Source organism: Rhinolophus sinicus, linkage group LG05 (assembly GCF_036562045.2).
Source record: "Rhinolophus sinicus isolate RSC01 linkage group LG05, ASM3656204v1, whole genome shotgun sequence".
Taxonomy (NCBI): Eukaryota; Metazoa; Chordata; class Mammalia; order Chiroptera; family Rhinolophidae; genus Rhinolophus; species Rhinolophus sinicus.
In genome coordinates, this window is record NC_133755.1 from 32747865 (window position 1) to 32771128 (window position 23264).

Genomic DNA, 23264 nt, shown 5'->3' on the forward strand with positions numbered 1-23264 from the left:
CTGCATGTCACTACAGTTGAATGAAACTTGGGTGATTCTTGCAAATTGAGGTGGGTCGGGTGAGGACTTGAGGGATCTGCCAATTACGTCTCATCGTTAGGGCAACGTGAAGGTAAAGGACGTGCTGGGGCGGGGGCTGTGAAGGGGAGAGAGTCTCCGTAGGATTTGCCCTGTTACGATGGTGTCAGAAAGGAAAGCTTCGCAAAAGCATCATGGGCAGAAGCAGTCACCTGGATGAAGCCGTCTTCCCCAGCTGGCAACACAGAAATGGACCCCTGCAGCAGCAACAGGGGCTGCCTGGGGCCTTATTATCACGAAATGCCTCTTATAATGGCGACACTTTGCATTTATGGAGTACTTTATACTTTTCAGAGTTCCCAGCCTCTCATTTACTTTTCATAAGACTCCTGGAAGGTGGAGGGGACCATATCATTATTCCACTGTAGAGATGGGGAAACTGAGGATCTGAGCAAGCAGAGTGACTGCCAGGTGCAGGACTTGGAGATGCAGACCTCTGAGCTTCTAAGCGGGTGCTCTTTCCACACCGCAATGTGAATGCGTTGTGTTTAGGGTGTAGGTTCAAAACCCTGGTTGCCCATTAGAATCACCTCAGCAGCTTCCTCAAAATTCCCGTGCTTGGGGCCGGCCCGGTGGCTCAGGCGGTTAGAGCTCCGTGCTCCTAACTCTGAAGGCTGCCGGTTCGATGCCCACATGGGCCAGTGGGCTCTCAACCACAAGGTTGCCAGTTCAATTCCTCGACTCCTGCAAGGGATGGTGGGCAGCGCCCCCTGCAACTAGCAATGGCAACTGGACCTGGAGCTGAGCTGCGCCCTCCACAACTAAGACTGAAAGAACAACAACTTGACTTGGAAAAAAGGCCTAGAAGCACACACTGTTCCCCATTAAAGTCCTGTTCCCCTTCCCCAATAAAATCTTAAAAAAAAAAAAAATCCCATGCTTGCCTACACTCTTCCTCAGACCATTGAAATCACAATCTCAGGGGTGGGATGGTGGGGGAGAAGGGAGGTGGAACCCAGGCATCAGTATCTTGAAGCTTCCTTTGGAGAGCCCAGTGCACAATGTTGGAAATCACAGCCATAGTTGCCACCCATCTCCCGACTCCCCCGGTGCCAGTTGCCACCGTGCCTTCTTTCTGGCCCTGGCTGTCAGACACTGGCCTTGGCCCAGTCTGGCCACGCTGCCTGGGAGGTTCATTGTACTCCTGGCTCGGAGGGATGTCACTATTGTTTTGCAGAGTAACGCCTTTGGGGAGCTGCCACCCAGGTCCAATTCTTGAAGCTGAGGTGTCCAGGGAACCCCTGGGAAGAGGTGTGAGCAGGGAGATGGGGAGGCAGGCGGCTCTGACAGACAGAAAGCAAACAGCTCAGGGGGTGGCAGGCTGCATTTTATTCATCATTGATTTAAACACCCTTCAAGCCCTCTCTTAGTGCTTCTCAGAAAAATAAATGTATTATTTAAGACACCCTGCTGGCCTGCCCCACATGCTCTACCCACCCCTCCTGAGAGAACACGTAGCATAGAAAATGATTTGTAAAGCCGGGGGAGGAAAAGAGGCTAGAAGAAAGGGGATGAGGGGCTTGGGCCAGGTTAGTGCAGAAATCTCATTGCTTCTCGATGCATAATGAGACTGGCTGGGTGAGGGGCTGCATGTGCCTGAAGGTGCCAGAGCTGCTCCAGGGCCAAGAGTCCAGGCCGTGAGTCCGTGCTGAGCCGTCCTGTGGTCTGGGATGGCTTCAGCAGCCCTTCTATGCCTTCCCACCCACAGAATGGAGCAAGCATGTTATACAACAACCATTGAAACAAAGAAGCCCTAGTGCCTCTTCTGGACTCAGAAGTGCCCTAAGCAATCTGTCTGGATGAGCTTTCCAGACAGTGTGCGTGTGGAATTGTGCTTTTTATTAAGAATGTAAAAAGTTACAGTAAGATGGAACCACCTGGCCCACAGCTCCTGCGGTCTCCACTTCTGTGGGCTGCCATCTGCCTTGGTTCCCCAGAAGCTTCTCCTTTGGCCATGAGGTCTCAGTCACCCCTCACGACAAAGCACTCAGGAAGAGGACATCTGCTAGGAGGCCTGACTGAGGGATGCAGGAGCCTGGGTAAATTTAGCAGCTATTTGCCAGGGCTTGGCTTGGGTTAGGATGCTGGCTTCTGTGTAAAACACAAATTCATGCAAAGTGTACATGAAACTCTCCCAAGGCAGAGAGGAATTTTCCAGGCTCTAGTAGATCTCCAGGGAGTTAAAAACAGGAAATCTTTCTTCTTACAGTGGCCCAGACAAGGATTTTTCCTTGGAGAAAGGGGTTGGTCGCTCTTTGTAAGGCTGGTGTGTGGTGTGTGTGTGTGTGTGTGTGAGAGAGAGAGAGATACTGTAATACATAACGCTCATGCGAAATGCCCAGGACTGTCAGGCATTTTCCACAGGCTAAGGGCCCAACACTGAGTCTTCTGACTCCTTCATCAGACGTTCAGGCTCTGGCTACAGTCAGAGGACACAGAGGCCTGACCACCTGGCCTCACTAACTAGCAAGGACACTACGAGTGGCTTCTTTACCTGCCTGCTCAGCTGAGAAGGCCTGGCTGTTCACCAAGACCCTGGCCTCTGCATGGCCACAGCCGGGTGGCAAGCGCTTCTGAAGAGCCCATGCCTTCTTTGCCCCACAGCCCCAGCGTCGGAGGGGTGAGTGTGGGCCTGAAGTTAGGAAGCGACTCCTGGAGCATGGGGGAGTGGTAGAATGCAGTGAGCAGACAGCTGTGGGTCAAACTGGAGACCCCTACATGATGGGAGAGGCCACAGCATCGAAGAGAATGGAGCCCTTAGCATGAGGTTTTGAAGAACCTGCACCAAAGAAAGGGGTCCCTATCGATGTCACTGTTTCTGAAATGATGGGAGGACCCCATCCCTGCTTGTCAAGGAGCTCTGGTTCTCAATGCCTGCTCTCAAGCAGCATGTCAAACAAGCCTTTAGAGTGGGTCTAGCCTCCATTAATCCCCCGACCTTGGGAGCCCAGCTTTTCCCAGGGAGCATCCTGGCATCTAGGGCACCGAGTCTTTGTCCTGAGGTGAAGGATGATGATGTTGTGAGATGGGGGGAGGGAACCAGGGGAACACGGGCAAAAATACACACGCGCCACTGGATCCTGAGCTACCATTGTACGTTGGAGGACTGGTGTTTCTCTGGGAGGTTGGTGAGAGGAAAGGGTCCTTCCCTGTTCCCTCAAACTATGCCTAGGATTTCTTCAAAAGCTGCCCACCATCACCTTCTTCCAAAGGCAAACCATAGGAAAAGAAGTCACAATAGCTAAGGCTGCAGCCTGAGTGATTTAGGACAGACTTTAGGAAGCACTGCTGACAGAAGACTGCCAAAGAAGGTACTGACTTTTTCTTCTCTGGAGGCAGGTCCTGTTCCCTCCTCTGGGGATGGAATTCTGTGCAGTTCTGTGTGCTGGTCAGCAGGGTCCTCTAGACACCTCTTTGGCCTGTCTAGCTCAAGGAGCCTCAATGGCTGGGTCTGAAGCCTCCTGTGCTGTTTCTGGGGTGCCCTTCCTTTAGGCTGCTGCTATTTTCCCTGCTATTAAGTCCTTACAGTCTAGATGCCTCTGTTATGGGGATCTCTACTTCCCACTCTGGATGGTTCAGATCCCTAAGTTATTTCTCGTTGTCTAGGTGACACTTCTAATTGGATGCCTTTTCATCTTTCCTTCTTTGAAAGGGATAAATCTGACACTGTGAGAGGGCCCTGCCCTAGAGAACATGTGCCTCTCTGAGCGTGCAGTCCCTTCAGTGTGACGGCAGTCTTCACTCAGGCACCGGCGGGGGTGCTCACGAGCTGGCCTGACTGACAGTCACGGTGGATCCCGGGAGCAGGGCTCATCTGGAAGCCTACCCTCAGGACGCAGCAACACTCACCTCTCTCCTGGCCGCTCTGCCTCACTAGCTTTATCCCCAGATTAGGGCCTGTGTTTAATAACCAATCCCAAGTCAAATTAGAAATCACACAAAGTAGCTGGAGAGTCACTCAGATCCCAACGCATTGTTTCCTTCCTGCCATGAACTAGAAGGGGAAAGAGGAGGTGACAATCAAGCGTGACTCTTAATGCTGTGTGTGTGTGTGTGTGTGTGTGTGTGTGTGTGTGTGTGTGTGTGTTTTCCAGGCACATATGCTTCCCTCACTACCAGGGAGGGAGATTTCCCTGCTTTCAATGCCTCTCCAGCAGACGGTATGAGGCGTCCGGTGCTTTTCTAAGACTCCCCGTCAGAAGCTGTATATACTGGTGGGTCACAGTGTGTCTGATTAGACTCTGGCATTGATCCTTAGGATAGTCATCTTCTCGGATGAGAAACTAGGCTGAAAGGGTGGGCATCTGGTCTTCCTCCAGGTCAGTGACTCCTCAGTGGCAGAGGGTAAGTCTGGGAGAAACTGTCCCTCAGCTAGAGGATCATCCAGAGCAAAACCTGAATCCTAACTGCTTCCATCCACCTGTTCTATCAGCTAGCTCCCTCCCTCCTGCCTTTCTCCACCTCTAGTACACACTGTGCGTGGAGGAAACAAATTCACTTGATTATGAGTGGGGGCCAAACAGGGTTTAGAATGAGATGTGTCCCAAAAACATCTGGAGCCAAATTCTCTGACATTTGTAGGATGGCTGCTTTGGGTTTCTGGTGCTGCAGGCCCTGGTGCTCCAAGGGTGCAGCTGGCACAGCTCTGATTCAAGGGGGCTGGGGGCTGCTCTCTGTACCCTCAGGCTCTCTAAAATGGGAAAGCATTGAACTGATAATCAGGAGTTAAGAAAGAAAAATCCACACCCACAAAGCAAAATCTTGTCTGAGAAGACTCAGATGTTCCTGGTTAATGAGGAAAAGCATTCTGGTGGATGATGCTGGTGAAAGAAAGGAGAACTAGGGGATTCAGAGATGCATCTGGAGCCTCCGAGATCGGGCAGGGGAAGCTGAGCAGAGCTCCTCCTGCCATGTTCCCCTCCCTGCAGGCCACCCTGGGCTTCCCTCATTAGAAGTGGCTGCCCTGTGTGCTGTGCTGAGGGGACTAACTCCAGGCTGAGAAAGGCCAGCTAAGCCCCTTACCAAGGCAATTTCCCAATCTCAGGGAAATGCCACAGTCCGCAAGTTGGTGCCGTTTCATCTCATTGCATAATACTACAGCATTCTGTGTGTGTAGCGGCTGTTCTATACATACACAGCAGGAGGTAACAGATGGCTCTCCCCACCCCCACCTGTCAAAACTGTGACTATATCACTTCTGACGACCAGAAGGAATCTGCTAGGCTGGGCCAGGATTCTAAATGCTGCGGAGGTAATTCAGAGCCATGAAAAGTTGCACCATATGTTTTGGGGTTGCCGGCTGCTTATGTGCATGGGGGCCGGGTTTAATGCCAGTCTGCAAAACCCAGGGCTGGCACTCTTCTCCCTGCAGTATGCACCGGGTGAGGGTCTGGGGTGCCACTTTTTCTCTCCCTGGAGATTCTGCCGGGGGTCACGGTTCTCCAAGAGGGGACCCACAAGGAAAACAGGCTCCCCCTAAACCTGTTCTTGATAACATCAGGCCTGGCCAAATAGTATTTCTTTTTAAAAAAAAAGTTATTTTTTTTGGTTTCATTTTATTGGATAAAGTTTAAGAAAGCGCCAGCGTCTGAGAGAAAGAAAGCGAGCCACGCCCGGTGGCACGCCAGCCTGGCGAGGGTCCCTGGCGCGGCGGGGCGGGCAGGTGGGCGGGTGGTCTACCTGGAGGCGCTGGTCTCGGCCAGGCGGTTGTTCATAATGCCCAGCGCGCCCACGCCGCCCGAGAAGCCGTTCTGGCGCGTGTTGATGCACACGCTGCGCGGGTAGCCATTGGCCGTCTCGGACAGCTGCTTTTGCAGCAGTGCCAGCGACACCTTGTTGGAGGCCGTGAGGTCGCGCATGGAGATGAGCTCGCCCGACAGGCGGCGGCCCTCGGCGTCGCTGTCGCCAGCTGTGGGGTCAGCGCCGAGCGTGGCCAGGCGGCGACGCAGCCGGGAGCCCGGAGTGATGGCGTTGCGCCGCGCCAGGGGCGCGCCGGGCGCGGGGCAGCAGCGCGCGCAGCAGCGGCAGCTCAGCTTGCGCAGCATCCAGTTGAGCACCTGCTTGATGAGGATGGAGATGACATTGAAGAGGGAGTAGATGCAGCACACGCCGAGCAGGATGAAGAGGAAGTTGCCCAGGCGGTAGAGCCCCTGGTTCCGGTAGGCGGCGTGCTGGCTGCTCACCAGGTCCCCAAAGCCGATGGTGCTGAAGGTGACAAAGCAGAAGTAGAGCGAGTCCACGTAGTCCCAGCCCTCCACGCTGGTGTACATGGCCGAGGCGCAGCACGAGAGCAACACGGCGAACAGGCCCAGGATCAGCAGCACGTGGTACACCGAGGGCTTCCAGCCCGCCAGGCAGTCGGCCTCGGAGAGCGCGGAGCCGCGGCGGAAGGTGGCGGGCAGCAGGCCACTGCGGCGCAGCTGGCGCTCCCGGCACGTGCGCATGATGAAAGCCAGCAGCGAGATGATGCGCTCCAGGAAGAGGTTGAAGAACAGGATGGTCCCCGCGCAGCCGAACAGCCCGTAGGCGATGAGGAAGGCCTTCCCGCCCACAGTGGCGGGGGTGGTCATTCCAAAACCTGTGGAGACAGGGCAAGGGTCAGCGAGGTCCCTTCTGGGCCGGTCGCTGTGCGTATGCAGGCGATGACACGGCTCCTATCTTGAGTGGCATCACTCAAGTGTAGGGGCAACAGTACCTAGACATTTCTCTCCCTGGTGGCATTTGACATTGTTTCTGATCTTGGCAACTGGTAAACCGATGGGGAACTCATGGCCCCTCCTGTGGGGATCTATAAATCAAAATGGGTGGGGCAAAATAGTCACTAGGAAGGATCCATCAGGGTCCACAAAACAGAAACCGCTGCAGTACCTACAAAGCAAGTGTCACCTGCTCTCCCACCCCTCAGTCAGTTCTGTAAGGTAACCATTGGCATATCTGGGCCTTGTTAGGGTAAAATTCCATAAAGTCTTCATCATATGGAATTTCTGAGGACCAGGGAGAGTATGTTCAGTCCAGGTAGCTCTATTTGATGGTCTCTGAAAAGGGGTTTATGAAACTGACAAAAGGGTTGTTTGAGAATGAGTCCACAACCTTCCGAGTGAATGTGGCTGGGCCACTGGGTGTCCCTCCTTCTTACCCAAAGACCGCCGTCACCCTTGCTCGCACTTGTGGCCCAGGGAAAGGCTTTGGCCCAGTGGGGTCCTGTGCTGCATGTGATGGGGTCGCTTTTGTCCTGGGAGGTCGGCTCTGTGCTTGGGCAGCTGCTTATTGCTTTGAATTCTTAAAAATAAGTCTTAACTTACCCAGTTGCTCAGTGCACAGTCTTTAAGGGAGATTCTTTATTAATTGACTTTTGCATAATGCTTGGCTTCCCACTAGTGTGCTCAGTCCCTCCAAACTGTGAGCTCAACCTGCTGCCGGCTTTAGTCTCTTTGTTGGACCCATGGTTGCCTGACTCTGGTTATGGGAGGGGGTTTAACATCTTGGTAGGAAGATTCCCTTCTGTTTCCAGTCGGAACTGAAAATGGATCACCTGTCTGAGCAGCTTTCAACACCTCTGCAGCGAAAGGTCAGGGGCATCCCAGTTTAATTCATAACCAATGTCAAGAAGGCTGCCTCTGGCCAGCCCTGGGAAGTGGGGGAGTAGAGTTTTGTCTCCTTTGGCTTACTATCTCCTTAAAAGGGTCAGAGAAAATATTTTTTCAGAGTAATTCCTTAAACCTGTGTGCTAATCCCGTTTCCCTGAAAATAAGACCTAGCCGGACAATCAGCTCTAATGCTTCTTTTGAAGCAAAAATTAATATAAGACCTGGTATTACATTATTATATTACATAATAGAATATAATATTACATTACATTACATTACATTACATTACATTATATTATATTATATTATATTATAGATCTGGTCTTATAGTAAAATAATACCGGGTCTTCCATTAATTTTTGCTCCAAAAGATGCGTTAGAGCTGATTGTCTGGCTAGGTCTTATTTTCGGGGAAACACGGTCATTCTCTAGATTCCCTGGAGGAAATGCCCACTTGCTTGACCAAGGTCTTGATCTTATGCCTAATGATTCAAGTTAGGAGGAAACATTATGACGACACCCATGTTGAGGAAGATGGAATATATCCCTACATTCAGAATTTGTCCACAAGAGAGTGAAAAACCAAACTAGCAGTGTAACCAGGAATTTGATAGAGGGATTTTGCTACACTTAAAGCCAAATTCAAATTCTTGAGTTTGTTTAAAAAAAAAAATCAGCTCCAAATCTATAGTATTTCTCCCTTATCTGTGGGTTCACTTTCCGCAGTTTCAGTTACCCATGGTCAACCATGATCTAAAGATATTAAATGGAAAATTCCAGAAATAAAAAAATTCGTAAGTTTTAAATTGTGTGCCGTTCTGAGTAGCGCGATGAAATCTCGTGCCTTCCCGCGTGGGCCATGAAGCATCCGTTTGTCCAGTGTATCCACACTGTATACCTGCTACCTGCTTCTTAGTCACTTAGCAGCCGTCTTGGTTATCAGGTTGATGGTCCTGGTATCGCAGTTCTTGTGTTCAAGTCACCTTATTTTATGTAACAGTGCCATATTTACATAACTTATTAAGTGTATTCTAACTGTTCCATTTTATTAGTTATCATTAATCTCTATTGTGCCTAATTTATAAATTAAACTTTATCATAGGTATGTAATAAGTATAAGAAAGAAACAGTATATATAGGGTTTGATACTATCTGCATTTCAGGCATCCACTGGGGGTCTTGGAACAAACATATGTATATGGCTCTATGGGGAGTGCGAGTGTTTGTATTTGTGTGTGTGTGTGTGTGTGTGTGTGTGTGTATGTGTGTGTGTATGTGCATTTATAAAAAGTCCTAGATCAATAACCCAAATGTCCAGCAACATAACTTACTCATGGTCTGTTCATAAAAGGGAATACTATACAGCAACGAAAAAGCATGAACCATAGCTAGTTGCAAGAACATGGATAAATCCCGTAAAAAGAATGTTAAACAAAAGAAGCTGGACACAAAAGAATACACTCTGGATCCCATTTATATAAAATTAAAAACCAGGCAAAACCAAACCATGGTAATTTTTTTAGGGATGCACACTTGGTTGGTAAAATTATTAAGAAAAATCAAGGAAGATTTTTTTAATAGAAGTCAGAATTGGGGTTTCCTCTAGGGGTGGCAGGGGGCAGTGACTGGTAAGGGATACAGGGGGCCTCTGGATGCTGGAAATGGTGTGTTGACCTGGGTGGTGGTTACATGGATGTTATTTGCATAGTAATTTGTGCAACTCTGTGTTTGATGAGGGTTTTTTGAGGGGGTAATCGCATGATAAGGAAAACTTTTTAAAATTCCTAGACTGTTCTAACTGTAAAAGAGACCTTAATTCTGATCTACCCCTCATTATATAGGTGAGGGAGCAGGGGCATAGGGGACATGACCTATAGTTTTTGGGAGACAGGTGCCATACATGTGTCCAGGCTTCTAGCCTGGTGCTTAGACCATTATGTACAGCACTGCTCTACTCACGTAGGGTAAACAGCGCCTCTGGTAGAGGGATCACTTGGCTAAATTCCCCCCAAAATGGACAATCCTGAGCCTGGAAAATTAATACTTTGCCTAACTAACAGAATGCTGACTGGGATTTTCCTATTATTTAGGATTTTCAGCTCAAAGCTAAGAGTAACATGTGGTACGCTAACCCCCATTATAATGAGAAGTTCTAGATATCTCCACATTGAATTACTAAAACAGCAAAATGGGTCTGGTAACTAGCAACCCCCACCACCCACCTCCAGGCTGTACTGAAAGGATAGAAATTATCCAGGGATAATGCGAGATGGTCATGGAGTAGGAGAGTTATTGTTGTGGGGGGTGCTGTGGCATCCTTCTCCTATACTGAGGCCAAGTGATGGAATGTGGTCAAGAGAACCTCAGGCTGCAGCAAGAGGAGAGATGACAGCTCCCCTCCCAATGGATGCTCCCTGAGCTGCAGACATTCTCAAACCCACCCAGGGGCACTGGAGTGGAGCATGGTGAGCATTCTGGGAGAGCCAGGGGTGGCTCCTGTGCTGGAGAGTTGGAGTGGGAGGCTGACTGGAGCAGCCCACAGAGGCAGGAAGAGGGCAGCAGTGGGAGCAGCTGTACTTTTAGGACTCGTTGCATCACGGACGTGTGAGAGTTACATGGGCCAAGTGGACATAGCGGAAGGCAGCCAGATCTGAAGAGATTCTGCTCCAGAGGGCTGCCTGCTGGATCCAGAGGCCCTAGCAGTGAGAGGCTGATGGGCAAAGGGCTGGGGACAGAATGCAAGATAGTCACAGGAAGTACACTGGAGAGGACGCCACCCACAAGGGAATGGTGCAGGGCAGTGGTCCTTGGGGGCGGGGGGGGGTCTTCAAAGACTCATACATGGGCCCCATGAAAGGACATGTCTATCCTAACAGTGGGCATTGCTGTACCACCAGCAAAAGCCAAGAAATGATGATAATGGCACCAGTGACATAAGGCCAAGAGCAAACAGATTACCCCTCCAGCACTGCAGGTCCCTGCAGGTCCCTCAGCCATGGGTCAGGCCAGAGCTGGCGGGAGAGGTTGAGCTTTGATTAGAAGTGAATTCAAAGATTTGATTTAGATTGAACATTTGAGAAAGAGTCTTGATTTTAAAACTGCCAGTACTTTTATAAAAACACTATTTGGAAAAGTCTAGCTTCTACCCAAGACGTTGTTAAGAGATCCAAAGCGGGAGGTTTTTAAGACAATAGATAAAGCCACTTCCTATGTTGGCCCATTTAATAAACTGGTTCCACCTAGATTCGCTCTGGCTATGGCGAAGGCCTACCTACCACCCAGCAGTGTCGGCTCCCAGGTACCATCTCACCTTTCTCCACAACAACCTGTGAGGGAAGCACACCCCCAGTCAACAGGAAACCACAGGTCAAGGGGTTACTTAGTTGTCAAGGCCCACAGCCCAGAAATGTTGGGGCTGATGTCTAACATTCACGTTCTTTCCACCACCCCAGACTGTCTTCTGACAGTACCGCAGGGCCTCCATTCCTCTGAGAAAACCAAATTGCAGTTCTTCAGGGCTGGCAGCCAGGAGAGCACTTTCATGTAGGGAGGGTAGCTGAGCCTCAGTCACAACTTCTGTCCCCAAGAGTCCTCTGTCCTCTTGTGGCTATCTTCCCAGTGATTGTTGCTGGGCAGAGGGGCCACTGCTCCTTCCTGGATGTTTCCACGAAGGGGGATGCATCACGCTAAGACAGGTGGGACTATTCAAACGAGACTTGACCCAGGGCTTGGGGACAACAGGAGGAATGCGACGCAGAGGGCACCACTGCTTTTGGCTAACAGTCAGGCTGGTTGCTCACAGGCAGGGTACTCTTCTGCCCCTTGGAGTCCCCACAGGACTGCTTCTGCCTGACCTACCCCCTCTGAGTCAAAGGTCATCTCCTCCATCTCCGGGAGCATCGTCAGATTCCTTCAAACTCCGCCATGTCTAGACTCCTGGCTTCCGCCTCAGGGAGCCCTTTGAAGTCTGGTTTCTTACTGAGGATCTGTCCTCCTGGATATCCCTGAATGACAGCACTAGACCTGAGACCTGTTTTTCCACCCACCGTTCTCCTTTCCCACAGGGCATGGCCTTATGCTAGGGCCGCTGTATGGCAGCACCACCAGATACGCAGCTGGGAGACCAACATGCACCCACTCATTCCTCAGCAAACATTAACTGAGGACCTACTTGGCAAGCCTCTCGCTAGGCTCAGGGATATGGTAGAAAACTAGGCAGATGTAGTTCCTGCCTTCATAGAGTCTCTGGACTGCCTTGGAGATTTTGTACAGACCCTCACCCCTCTTTTGTCAGCACCTCACCCCTGGGCCAGGGCACAGCTTTTCCCTGCTTCCCCCACATGGAGGCTGGGCCAGAACTTGGCCTCGGGTCTCCTCCATGACCACAGGCCCAAAATAATGCCAAATGCTTGACGGGCTGTGGCACTGTCTGCCCAGAATGAGTGGCCAGGCAGGTCACGAGGTTCTCTGACAACACAGAAGTCACCCAATGCCAGTGTCCGTCTCACTGCCCCAATTCCTGAGGTCGGACTCCTGTGCCTGCTTCACGTCCTTTTGCTTCCCTACAGACCACACTGTCAGCTCAGCTCTAGAGACTAAGTGGAGAGGGCACAGTCTACCCTCCGTCCCCATCAACAGATTCAGAGCTCTGGAGGGGGTGGGGTGCTGAGGTCCTGGGGTCAGGCTTCTTGCTGAGGGCAGTGGGGTCCCTGCCTGGGCTGCTGCCTAGCTAGATGCTCCCCAGAGTGGAGCAGCCATCCCCAAAGCTCTGGCAATCTGCAGGCGTCCAGGCTGGCTCTGGAGAGGGGCCTTGAAGCTTCAGGCAGAGAAAAGGCAAACCCAGACAGCCTGAGAATCCCCTCCTTCCCCAGTCACATCCTGCAGAGGCGTAATCTGTCCCCGGGTTCACACCAAGCCTGCTATTTTGTTTATGCCACAATTGATCTGTCATCCCAGTTTGCAAAGAGCAGACACTTGGGGGCTTTATTATGCCACTTTGACAAAAGCTGTGAAGCTCGTTCCCACAGCCTGCCTGGTGCTGCCTTCGCAAATAGGGCCCAAGTGACAGGGCCTCCGGAATTCAGTTCAAAGAGCCTGAAAGGGAGATGGGGAGCCCAGCACTGCTCTCTATCAGGTGGCTCCACTGGAGCCATATCCAGGGGACACATCCAATCCCTCCAGCCACCCTGTGAGGGAGGCCTCATCAACCCCAACAATGCAGGCCAGGACATGGGCCAAGGTAGGTACGGTACTTGCCCGAGGTTATAGTTAGTAACTGGCGAGGCAGACCCTGAAGCCCTTCCCACTGTGCTAGACGGGAAGTTTTGGCCCATCACACTGGGGGCCTTTTCCTGTTGGCTCTGCAGTGTCAGTGTCAACTCTGAGGAGGAGAAATATAACTGAGCGTCCAATCCAGGATACTTTTGTGAGTAAAAGGGCATTACTAAGAATTACCCAAGGACAGCATGTGTAACCAGAGCTGTTCCAAGCAACTGGGATGTATGAATGACGTGCAGGTTCCAAGGTAGGCCCCATTCCAGAGGTTTATTTAGTGGGCCAGGGGAGGGGCCCAGGAATCTGCATTTTAACAAATGTCCCCTGATGATTCTGATGCAAATGGGCTAAAGCCCTTCTTTTAAGAAACAATGTTATAAGTTATCCCTGATGACCTTGCTGGTTGGAATCTACCCAATTTCAAATATTTTGATTCGCATTTCTTTTTTTAAATTTCAGTTTCATTGAGGTATAGCTGACGTGAAATTGTAAGATATTTAAAGTGTACATCACGATGCTATGTTGATTTATATTTCAAGTGACCTAAAATCCTTGTGGTGGACATTGTACCTGTCTCTTTAATAACCATCACCCCCACCATTAATCTTATAGCAGCCTGTCCTCTTAGAGAATTGACTCAATTCCAAGGGCGGCTCCCATTAGTCTAGGCCTATCAGGATTATCCAGTCCCTTACCATGATTGGCTCGAGGATGGGTAGGCCTAAGCCAATCAATGCAGGGCATTTCTGTGGCTACAGAGATTGGCTCAGGAATGGGCATGTGACTCCATTCAGGCCAATCAGATGAGAGAAGAACTTCTCTGATACTTTCCGGGTTAAAAACTTCTCACTTTAAAGGAGAGCTGCCTTACGGACTGAGCAGGAGATAGCAGCAGGGGTGGTTGGCAGCCATCTGTGGTCATGAGGAGAAGCCAGCCTTAGGATGAAGCTGATACTACGTATAGGAGGCTGAAAGAAATGAGGCCTCAATGACCCTTATGAGCTGTCAAATCAAACTAGCCATGCTGCCCAACCTACCTCTGAACTTCTAGTTGCATGAACCCATAAATCCCTTTTCCTGCTTAAGCTTTCTGTGACATGCAACCAAACACACTCCAACTGGTGCCAATGGTTAATGGCCTGGTTAAGCAGCCCAGTGTCAAGGAAATAGCACAGACTTGAACTCCAAGGTTTGACTTCTACTGTGGCCTTCATCAGCCAAGTGATGGAAGCAAGCCCCTATCACTGAGTCCTCTGAGCCTTGATTTCTTCGTTTGCAAAATGTAAACCTCCCAATGTGAACCCTTTCTGTGAATTGTCATACACTCTGCCAAAGTGTGTTCCTCATGAAGAGATAATAGACTTAATGGGGAGGTGGGGAGAATTCCCATGATTTTTTTTAAAAATGGGTTAAACAAAGTGAAACAAGTTTATTTACTGCAGGACTTTTCAGGGCGTTTACTGTGTTGTGACTTATGAATCCAAGGGGGCTATGCTAACACTTACCTCATGTGACTTGAGTGTTTCCAAGAGTAATCTTTGGGAAATGTTGCACTCTACCCTCATGAAGAATTAAGGATGAGACACTTAACAACATACACGAGGATTTCCCACATTTTAGAAAAGTCACCGTGACACTGCAATGCCTAGAACAGTGCCTGGGATGTGGAATGTGCTTTGGCCAAGCTTGTTGAGTGAATGGATACTCCTAGACTCTCACTTTGCTTGTTTGGAGTAGTGATTCTCAGACTAGGATGCCTAGAACCTACCTGGGGATCTTGTTAACTTTTGGGGTGAGGCTCACGATTCTGCATTTCTAACATGGTCCCAGGCGATGCCACTGCAGCTGGTCAGTGAACTTTATTTTGAGTAGCAAGCACAGATGACTTAGTATTAATTACATGCTGGGGCCTGTCTTCACCATGATATTGGAAACCCTGTGCTAGTAAGGGCCACATCATATTGGCTGTCTTGAATTAGGCTGCCCAGGTTTGAATTTTAGCTCCACCACTCCCTAGCTGTATGTCTTTGAGCAAATTAATGAATCTGTCTATGCCTCAATTTCCTCCTCTGTAAAATGGAAATAATAATATACCTACCTCAATATTTTTTTTGTAATAAATTGAGTTAATATATGTAAAACACTTAGAACAGTACCTCACACATTCATAAGCCCTTAATAAAGGTTTATGAATCTTTCTACTCTCTACAGTGAATGAAGAAATCTTGTATAAATTAGGCACTGATGGTTATTTGCTGACTGAATGACTGGGAGTAAACATTTTAAGAACTTCTAAAGGCTGAAAGTTAAATATCAGAGAGAGTGGGAAAGCTGAGGTGTGGGGTCTGTGGGCAGGGGATGGGAAAGGACGCATTAGGGTTGCCAGATAAAAATACAGGTCACCCAGTTAAATATGAATTTCAGATAATGAATCATTTTTAGTGTATGTCTCATGTAATGTTTGCGACAAACTTATACTAAAAAATGATTGTTTGTCTGAAATTCAAATTTAACTGGGAGTGCTGTGTTTTTATTTGCTAAATCTGGCAATCCTACCCATGGGCCCACTTGTCTGCTAGGCACACTCCTCTGAGAAGCCTTTCCCAACATCCCCATATCACCTGATCCTTCGTGACTGGCTGGAGGAGGGATTAGCAGCCTCGCTTTAATACCGTGTTTCCCAGAAAATAAGACCAGGTCTTATATGGTATTTCCCCGGAAACAAGACCGGGTCTTATATTAATTTTTGTTCCATAAGATGCATTAGGGCGTATTTTCAGGGGATGTCTTATTTTTTCATGTACAACAATCTACATTTATTCAAATACAGTCATGTCATCTTCTGGAACATCGTCCTCACGTACTAAATGCGTCCGTCTGGCTGATGATCTTCACTGGGGCTTATTTTCGGGAAAACATGGTAATCAAGAAGTCTGAAGCTCACACCAGGCTGGGCCTTGCCCAAAGCCAGGCCAGCAGCCAAGCCTTCCAGTGCCCCTCCCAACAGGGCCAGAGAGAGATGTGGGGTGGGCTGTGTGGGGGAGGGTGGGGCTGCCATCAGGCTGCTCTGTGGCTAGAGCCATGACACTGATGCTCCTTGCTCCTCGCTCCTCGGGGAGAAAGAGGAAGCTCCTGGCCACACTCCATGGAGGAGGGAGGGACCTGAGAGAGCACTGGGCCAGAGAGACATCCCTGGGACATGAGCCTCAGCCCTGGAACCCCAGGGTTGCCCATTTCATCCTTATCTAAGTCACTCCCTGGGGAGGACAACCAACCAGCCTGGAGAAGCCCCAAACCTTTTGGGAGGGGTGGGTCTGAACGAATGGCTGGGCAAAGTCATTAAGGCTATCAGTGAGGAATGAAACCTCGGAGGGGGTAATAATAGCTGACATGTTGAGCCCTCACTATTTCCAGGAACTGTGCCAAGACTTCATGTATATCAATGCATTTCATCTTCACAACAACTCCATGAGGCACTGGGTTTCATTCATTTAAGTCACAGCATTTTCCTTGAATTTTAACATCCCTGAAATCAGGATGCATCTTACAATCAATGACCTGGCATAGTTTATTTGATAATATTTTGAATTCTTAATGGCATGCAATAATGGTGCATTTATAATTGACGGTGTTTTACATTTAATGAATGACAATGGGAATTATTATCATCCCCAATTGTAAGATTAATAAACAGACTGACATTGAATAAAGACACTGTAGTTAAATAACTTGCCCAGGTCCCAGAACAAGCAAGTGGCAGAGCCCAGATTTGATAGTAGAGGCAGTAGCTTGTGATATGATGAGGGAGAAAGTCAAATACACAAGAGTTCAGAAGAAGTAAGTTGTTTCTGGCTCAAGGAGCAGTTTTTCAATTTGGCTACACAATAGAATCACTTGGGAACCTTAAAACCATCCCCAAGGACCAGGCACACGCAGACCAACTTAGGTCAGAATCAGCTGAGGTCCTCCTGGCGGAGTGACTGGGAAAGACTTACAGAGGAAGAGAAATTTGTGCTCAGGCTAGAAGGGTAGGTGGGATTTTGAGAGGGAGGAAGTAGAGGCATGGTTTGAGAAAGGCGTGCCCCACTGGGAGTGCACAGGACCAGCCGTGTGAGGGGTTCACCATGGCCAGTTTCCAGGTGCAGCTCAGTGTCTGGCCCACAGACAGTATGCAGTACCTTCTGCCAACGGAGTGGGTGAACCTGTGGAAGAACAAGGCTGGGAGAACTTCCTCTCCACCTCATCCTGGGGCTGAACTTACAGGAGATTTGTGGGAGTGAGAGCATTACCTGGCACCTCTAGGAGCTTCTCCAGTACCTGAGCCTAGCAGGCTTTGCTTTCTAGAAACTGACAAGCTCTGGAAGCCTCCAGCTGCAGAAGATAAAGTCAGCAAGTCTCCATTCTTGTGGCTTGGGAAGGGCCAACATCACCTTTGTTGGAGAGCTGAGAGCAGAAGATGGGAGCAGGGGCTCTGGCATTAGACTACAGCACCTCCACTTGCTAGTGGGGCAAGGTGGAAATGTTACCTCTCCTTCTAAAAATGGCCTGATGCCTGCCTACTTGGAAGGTTGCTGGGAGGAGTAAATGAAGAGGTGGTTCCCACATGCTTCCCACAGTGCCTAGGACATGGTAAGCACTCAAAACGCAGCAAGCTTAATTAGGAAACACCACAGGCGAGGCGTGGCCCTTGCATCACAGCTGAAGTGCCATGCTGTTTCACCTGACGCGAGATATAAACAAGTGCTGACTAGGAATTTTGGCAGCAAGGAAAAGCTCTCCCCAGGACCGAACGAATTCTACCATTGACTTGCTGTGCTTCCACCTCCTTGGGCCTCAGTTTCCTCAGTTGTTCCAGGTGAGTGGCAACATCCCTTCTGGGCTTGCTTCAGGCTCAGGGCTCTGAGCTGGGTGGGGCGTCCAGCTAGAGGGAGGCACCACCTTCTCCAATCCCAAAATTGAGTGTGGCCGCAGGGTGGGGGATACTGGAAAATGGGACTGCTGTGGAAAAGTGAATACTGTGGGCTGCTCTATTTGTTGGCATTTGTGGATTTGTCTATATCGCAAACTAGATGGACAGACAGCTCCCTGAGGGCTGCGAGCTTGGTTTCCTTCACTCCATACCAGGTTTGGGGCTGGGCTCATACTGGATGCTGTTTGCTTTTGATTTGTTCTGTGGGGGCCTTTTTGGATTGATTTTCTATGTTTGATGAGAGCAGGAGAGCAGGTAGGGGTGGCTGAAAGGGCAGGGGGGCTTGGAGAAGAAGACTGAACCCCATAGGCTGCAGGCCGGTGATTTTTAACGTTAGGAAGGTTTTGGTAAATTATGAGCAATGGGTAAGTGACACCAAGAATCGGCTTTGAACTGTGGCACTGCTTTCCTCACCAGCGGGGCTGACGTGAACCTCCCCCCACTCTGGGCTTGTCTGTGGGATTAAGGTTTTCTCTCCTCACCAGAAATCATTCAGCAAAATGAGTTATTAAAAGCTGGTTAACTACTCCTGCCTCCGGGTAGCTTCTGATTAACAACCTCTCCTGGGGAGCAGCTGTCAAGCTCAGGCCCCGTGGAGCCGCTGAAAGATGACTCATTTAAATAGAGCCCATCCTGCCTCCCTCCCCATCCCCCCCAGATCTGTCCCTGTCTCTCTGATGACTAATCCTTTTCAGGGATGAGATCACCACCCCTCCTGCCCCCCACAAAAAGAGCAGAGCCCTAGCCTCAGCCCAGAATTGTAGGAGAAAATGGAATCCAAGGCCAGGGAAGGCAGGGACGCTCCCTGATGGGACAGAGGCCTGGCCAAGAGCCTGGAGTTGGGGCAGTGAGATGAGGAAAGCCCCGATGTCTGCCCTGTCCCTGTTCCTTGCTCCCCTACCGCAGGGTCCCCCCCACAAGGCTGTGGTAGGGCACATGCAGCCTCTCAGAAGGGCAGACAGACCTGGCTGTGGGGTGAAGATAGTTCCATCCACCTCTGCTTGGAAGTGTCAATACAAGGTCAAGTGAATCACATTTTACCTCAAATCATTTATCATAGAGGAGCCGAGTATTAAAAAGGAAACCTATGTATGGTGGTTCCTGTTTAGCAAAGACTCCTGCTCTCACGTGGACAGTTTCAACTCTTCTCAGTCAGTTCAGTTTTTATATACCTGGAGAAGCACCCCTCATCCCCAACCAATGGGAGGAGGGCCTCCGTGCCCAGGCTGAGGGGAGACGTGGGAAAGGGACCGAGTGCCTGAGAAGTTAAATTCCAAGCCTTCTGGACACTCAGTCAGGCCTGGGGTCCACTCCTCAGGTTCTGGATCTATCTATCCAAGGAGTTGTCCCAGCACTTGCCTCCTCCCCCCACCTCTTCTCACAGCAGGCGGCCTGGTTGGCTGCACCGGAGGAGTGATAAAGAGAAGACATGATGAAAATAAACCCACACTTTAAAGCTCTAGCCAGAAAAGTACTCTAGAGGGTCCCTGCAGAACCCTATGTCAGCCCTGCCGGCCCGCTGACATGCCCCCTCCCCTATAGGTCAGTGAACCGAAGGGTCTCTGTTAGGGCCTGGCTGGGTCAGGGGGGCCTGGACTTGTGGCCCCTACACTGAGGCTAAGGGGTGAGGGCACCCCTCCTCCACACCAGGTGGGAGTCAGTTCCCAGGGCACATTCTGCTCTCAGCTGCCTACAGGGACGGGAGGTTGATCCCTGCCTTTGGCCCTGCCCACCCGGCACTCTACTGGTGCTGTCACAGGCCTATTCCCAGAGCCACTCCTGGAGGGTGGGGGGCGGGGTCATGGTCATTATCCAGGTGAGGAAACCAACGCTCAGAGAAGCAATGAGTGAAATAACATCACCAGCATGCAGCTCCAAACCCCAACTACCTCTCTCTTTCCATTCTACTTCTTGAGGTCCGATTCAACCTCTGGTTCAGAGAATGCAACTGTGATTTTCCTCTGAAACATGGAAACAATTGTACAAAGCCAGAGAGTTGCCCAAAATACCTGCTCTGGGTCCGTGGCATGAGTGCACCAGATTCCGAGCGACAGGAGAGAGGCTGGGGCTCAGTGGTGTCAAGCACCTTGTCCAAGGTCACAGAAAATGGCACAACTGGGATCCCCACTCAGCTCTGGCCAACTCCAAGTCCCACTTCCTTTCACTCATCACTTGGCTTTAGTCCCGCCCCTATTCACACAGAGAGGCTCTGATGACCTGGGACGCAGACTCACTGGTTTCTCTTTCCTACAGTTCCGTTCTGCACATTGTCCCAGATCAGCCCTATCGAAGCACAGTTCTGCTGGGATTACTCTCCTGCTCATACCACACCGAGCTCTTCACTGACAGGAGGATCTAGCGTTTCTTAGAGCAGCATTCAAGGCCCTGACCCACTATTTTTTGCACCATCTCCTCTCTTTGGACCTTCTTCTTCAGGCCCTCGGATTCCCTCTGTGATTTATTCACACACACATATTCATTTGTCAAGTATTTACTGAAAGCCTGCTCTGTGTCAGGCACTGTGGGGATATGAGGTGAGCAAGACATGCAGAACCCCTCCTTGCACAGAACCGAGTGTCCAGCAAATGCTATCAGGGATGTTCTTTCCTCCATGTCTTTGCACCCACCGTTCCACTCCTTTCCAGGTCTGCAACCACTTGCTCCATCTCAGCCATCCACATCCCGTTCATCACCGGGCAGCCCTTCAGCTCATGGCCCCTGCACTAGTGACTGCTGTCCCAGAGCACTCGTTAACCCTCTGAGTTTTTCTGTGTTGTCTTGTCAATAAGGACACAACCCATGTCTTACATATCCTCTCACCCTCTATAATGTAAGTGCTAAATTCCTGACAGAACTGGCAGTTTGTCGAGTGGTCATAGGCTGGTACTGTAACAGAAACATGGTTTCCATCTTAGTTTTAGTTAATTCATCTAACATGTTCTTGAGGCCTGCTACGTGCCAGGCATGAGGCTGGCGAAGGCATATGCTGATATGTGTATTGTCCATGCCCTGCAGCCCAAGGCCACCAGGAACACACCCACAGTTGAACAGCATTGAGTGTACCGACTCATTGCAATAAGGGAGACTGCACCATGGGGACCTGTGGGGCATCTAAGTCAGCGGGTAGCAGAAGGAACTTATTTTGGATTTGGGCTTGGTTAAGTGATTTTGGGGAAGGCTCAAGGAAGCAAGGCTTTGCTCTGGATTGGACACTGCCAGGGATCAGGGATAATTCTAGGGTTGGGTGTCACGATAATTCTTAGCCAGAAGATGGGAATAACGGAGCAAGGCCAAAGCTGTGATTGGTGAAGAAGCAGCAGTTGCTCATATTAATCAGAGAGAGGTGTTTGGTCATTTTTGTGGTTTGGATGGTGTGCTTATTTGGTGTGTGTTCAGAGATGATTATGGGTGAATGGTCTTGTTTTCATCTCAGTCCATCGCGGTCATAAAGTGGCTGTGTCTGATGTAGCTGTCCTGTGAAATGGCTTATGTTCAACATCAGAGCACCCCAGCCTAGCTGTAAGCACCAGGCTGGTTAGCTCCCTGCTCTCAGGGGCTGCTTTTGTCTTCTCAAAATGGTTCTTCACTCAGCATTCCATCACAGCATTTTATTGGATGCCATTCATTGTTTGTTTTGTAAAGAAATTCCTTCCAAGTCTTCCAGTTTATTTGGTTATATCTGTGCATGTGTGTGCACACACATGTATTTAATTCCATAGATGGAGCACACCTCTAGGATGTGGAAATAGGGGTGATTTTTATTTTAATTTTCTTCTATATGCTTTTATAAATATTTCACATTTCCTGTGGTACAAACAGGGTAGTTACTACTTTTGAAACCATAACTTGTCCTCCAACAAGCATTGTTATTTTTTTTAAATTTATAAATAAAAATGAATAAGATAAGGTCCTTGTTCTCAAAAGAATGACCGTGATACCCTATGAAAATAAGAGCATGTGTGATGTGGGATGCCAGGAAACAAGGGAAGAGGCCTGGAAAGGCTTCCCAAAGGAGTTGCTGCTGGCTGAGTCATAAAGATGCTTAGCCAAGCAGGTGGAGGTGGTGGGGAAGGGCTTAGGAGGTCTGGGTTGGGATGAGGATTCAGGGGTCATATGGATAAGACTGCTCAGGGAACATGTACAATATGAGAACAAGGGCCTCTGGGGAATTCCAGCATTTAAACAGCAGAGAGGAGCCTGTGAGGATGCTTTAATTCCCTCAATAAATATTTATTGAGGACCTACTATATGCCAGGCACTGTGCTAAGCCCTTGAGATACATCAGTGATTCAAACAGATAGAGTTCCCTGCCTCATGAGGCTGGCATTTCAGCATGGGAGATGGGTAACAAACTACAAACATAATACACAAGTAAATTATGTGGTGTGGGGCCAGCCTGGTGGCTCAGGTGGTTAGAGCTCCGTGCTCCTAACTCCGAAGGCTGCCAGTTCGATTCCCACATAGGCCAGTGGGCTCTCAACCACAAGGTTGCCAGTTCAATTCCTCGAGTCCTGCAAGGGATGGTGGGCTCTGCCCCCTGCAACTAAGATTGAACACAGCACCTTGAGCTGAGCTGCCGCTGAGCTCCCGGATGGCTCAGTTGGTTGGAGCGCATCCTCTCAACCACAAGGTTGCCGGTTCACCCCCTGCAACTAGCAACGGCAACTGGACCTGGAGTTGAGCTGCGCCCTCCACAACTAAGACTGAAAGGACAACAACTTGAAGCTGAACTAAGATTGAAAGGACAACAACTTGACTTGGAAAAAAAAAGTCCTGGAAGGACACACTGTTCCCCAATAAAGTCCTGTTCTTCTTCCCCAATAAAATCTTTAAAAAAAAAATAAAATAATGATGTGGTATGTTCGAAAGTGGTAAGTGCTGTGAAAAGAAGAAAAAGCCAGAGTTGGCTGCATGGCTGGGGTCTGCAGTGGGATGCAAGGGAGCAGGTTGTGGTATTAAGTGGGGCACGTCAGGACAGGCCTCCTAAGCAAGTACCATTTGATGAAGGACTGGAAGGAGGTGACATCTGGGATAAGAGTGTTTCAGGCCAGGCGACAGCCAGAGCAAAGGCCCTGAGGCAGAGCAGCTGGAGAACAAGAGAAGAGGGAAAAAGAAATAACATTCTGGACAAAGACTAGTCAGCAGCTCTCTCATGGACACTCTCAGGGCAAAGTTTGTTAGAGAAACGCCCAGAATATGAGAAAAACTTATCGCTCTCATTTTTTATTTTTTTTTTAGAATTAGAGATAAACAGATAAACCAGTGGTTTTATAAAAAGAGGAAGAAATATAATAAATGATTCAAGTAGATTTCAAGTGACAATGGAGCTATTGAATATAACCGATAACTGTCTTGTT

At 49.5% G+C, this 23264-nt stretch overlaps 1 protein-coding gene across 1 annotated transcript in view; it reads right to left on the minus strand.

Annotated features, from left to right (window-relative positions):
- Window positions 1-5609: 5609 nt before the first annotated feature.
- The window catches only part of KCNK12 (potassium two pore domain channel subfamily K member 12), a 47452-nt gene continuing 29797 nt past the window's right edge, over window positions 5610-23264 (minus strand). Inside the window, exon 2 of the mRNA XM_019748652.2 lies at window positions 5610-6655. Coding sequence (XP_019604211.1) covers window positions 5754-6655 — 902 coding nt within the window. The 3' untranslated portion in view covers window positions 5610-5753. The remainder of the gene's footprint in view (window positions 6656-23264) is intronic.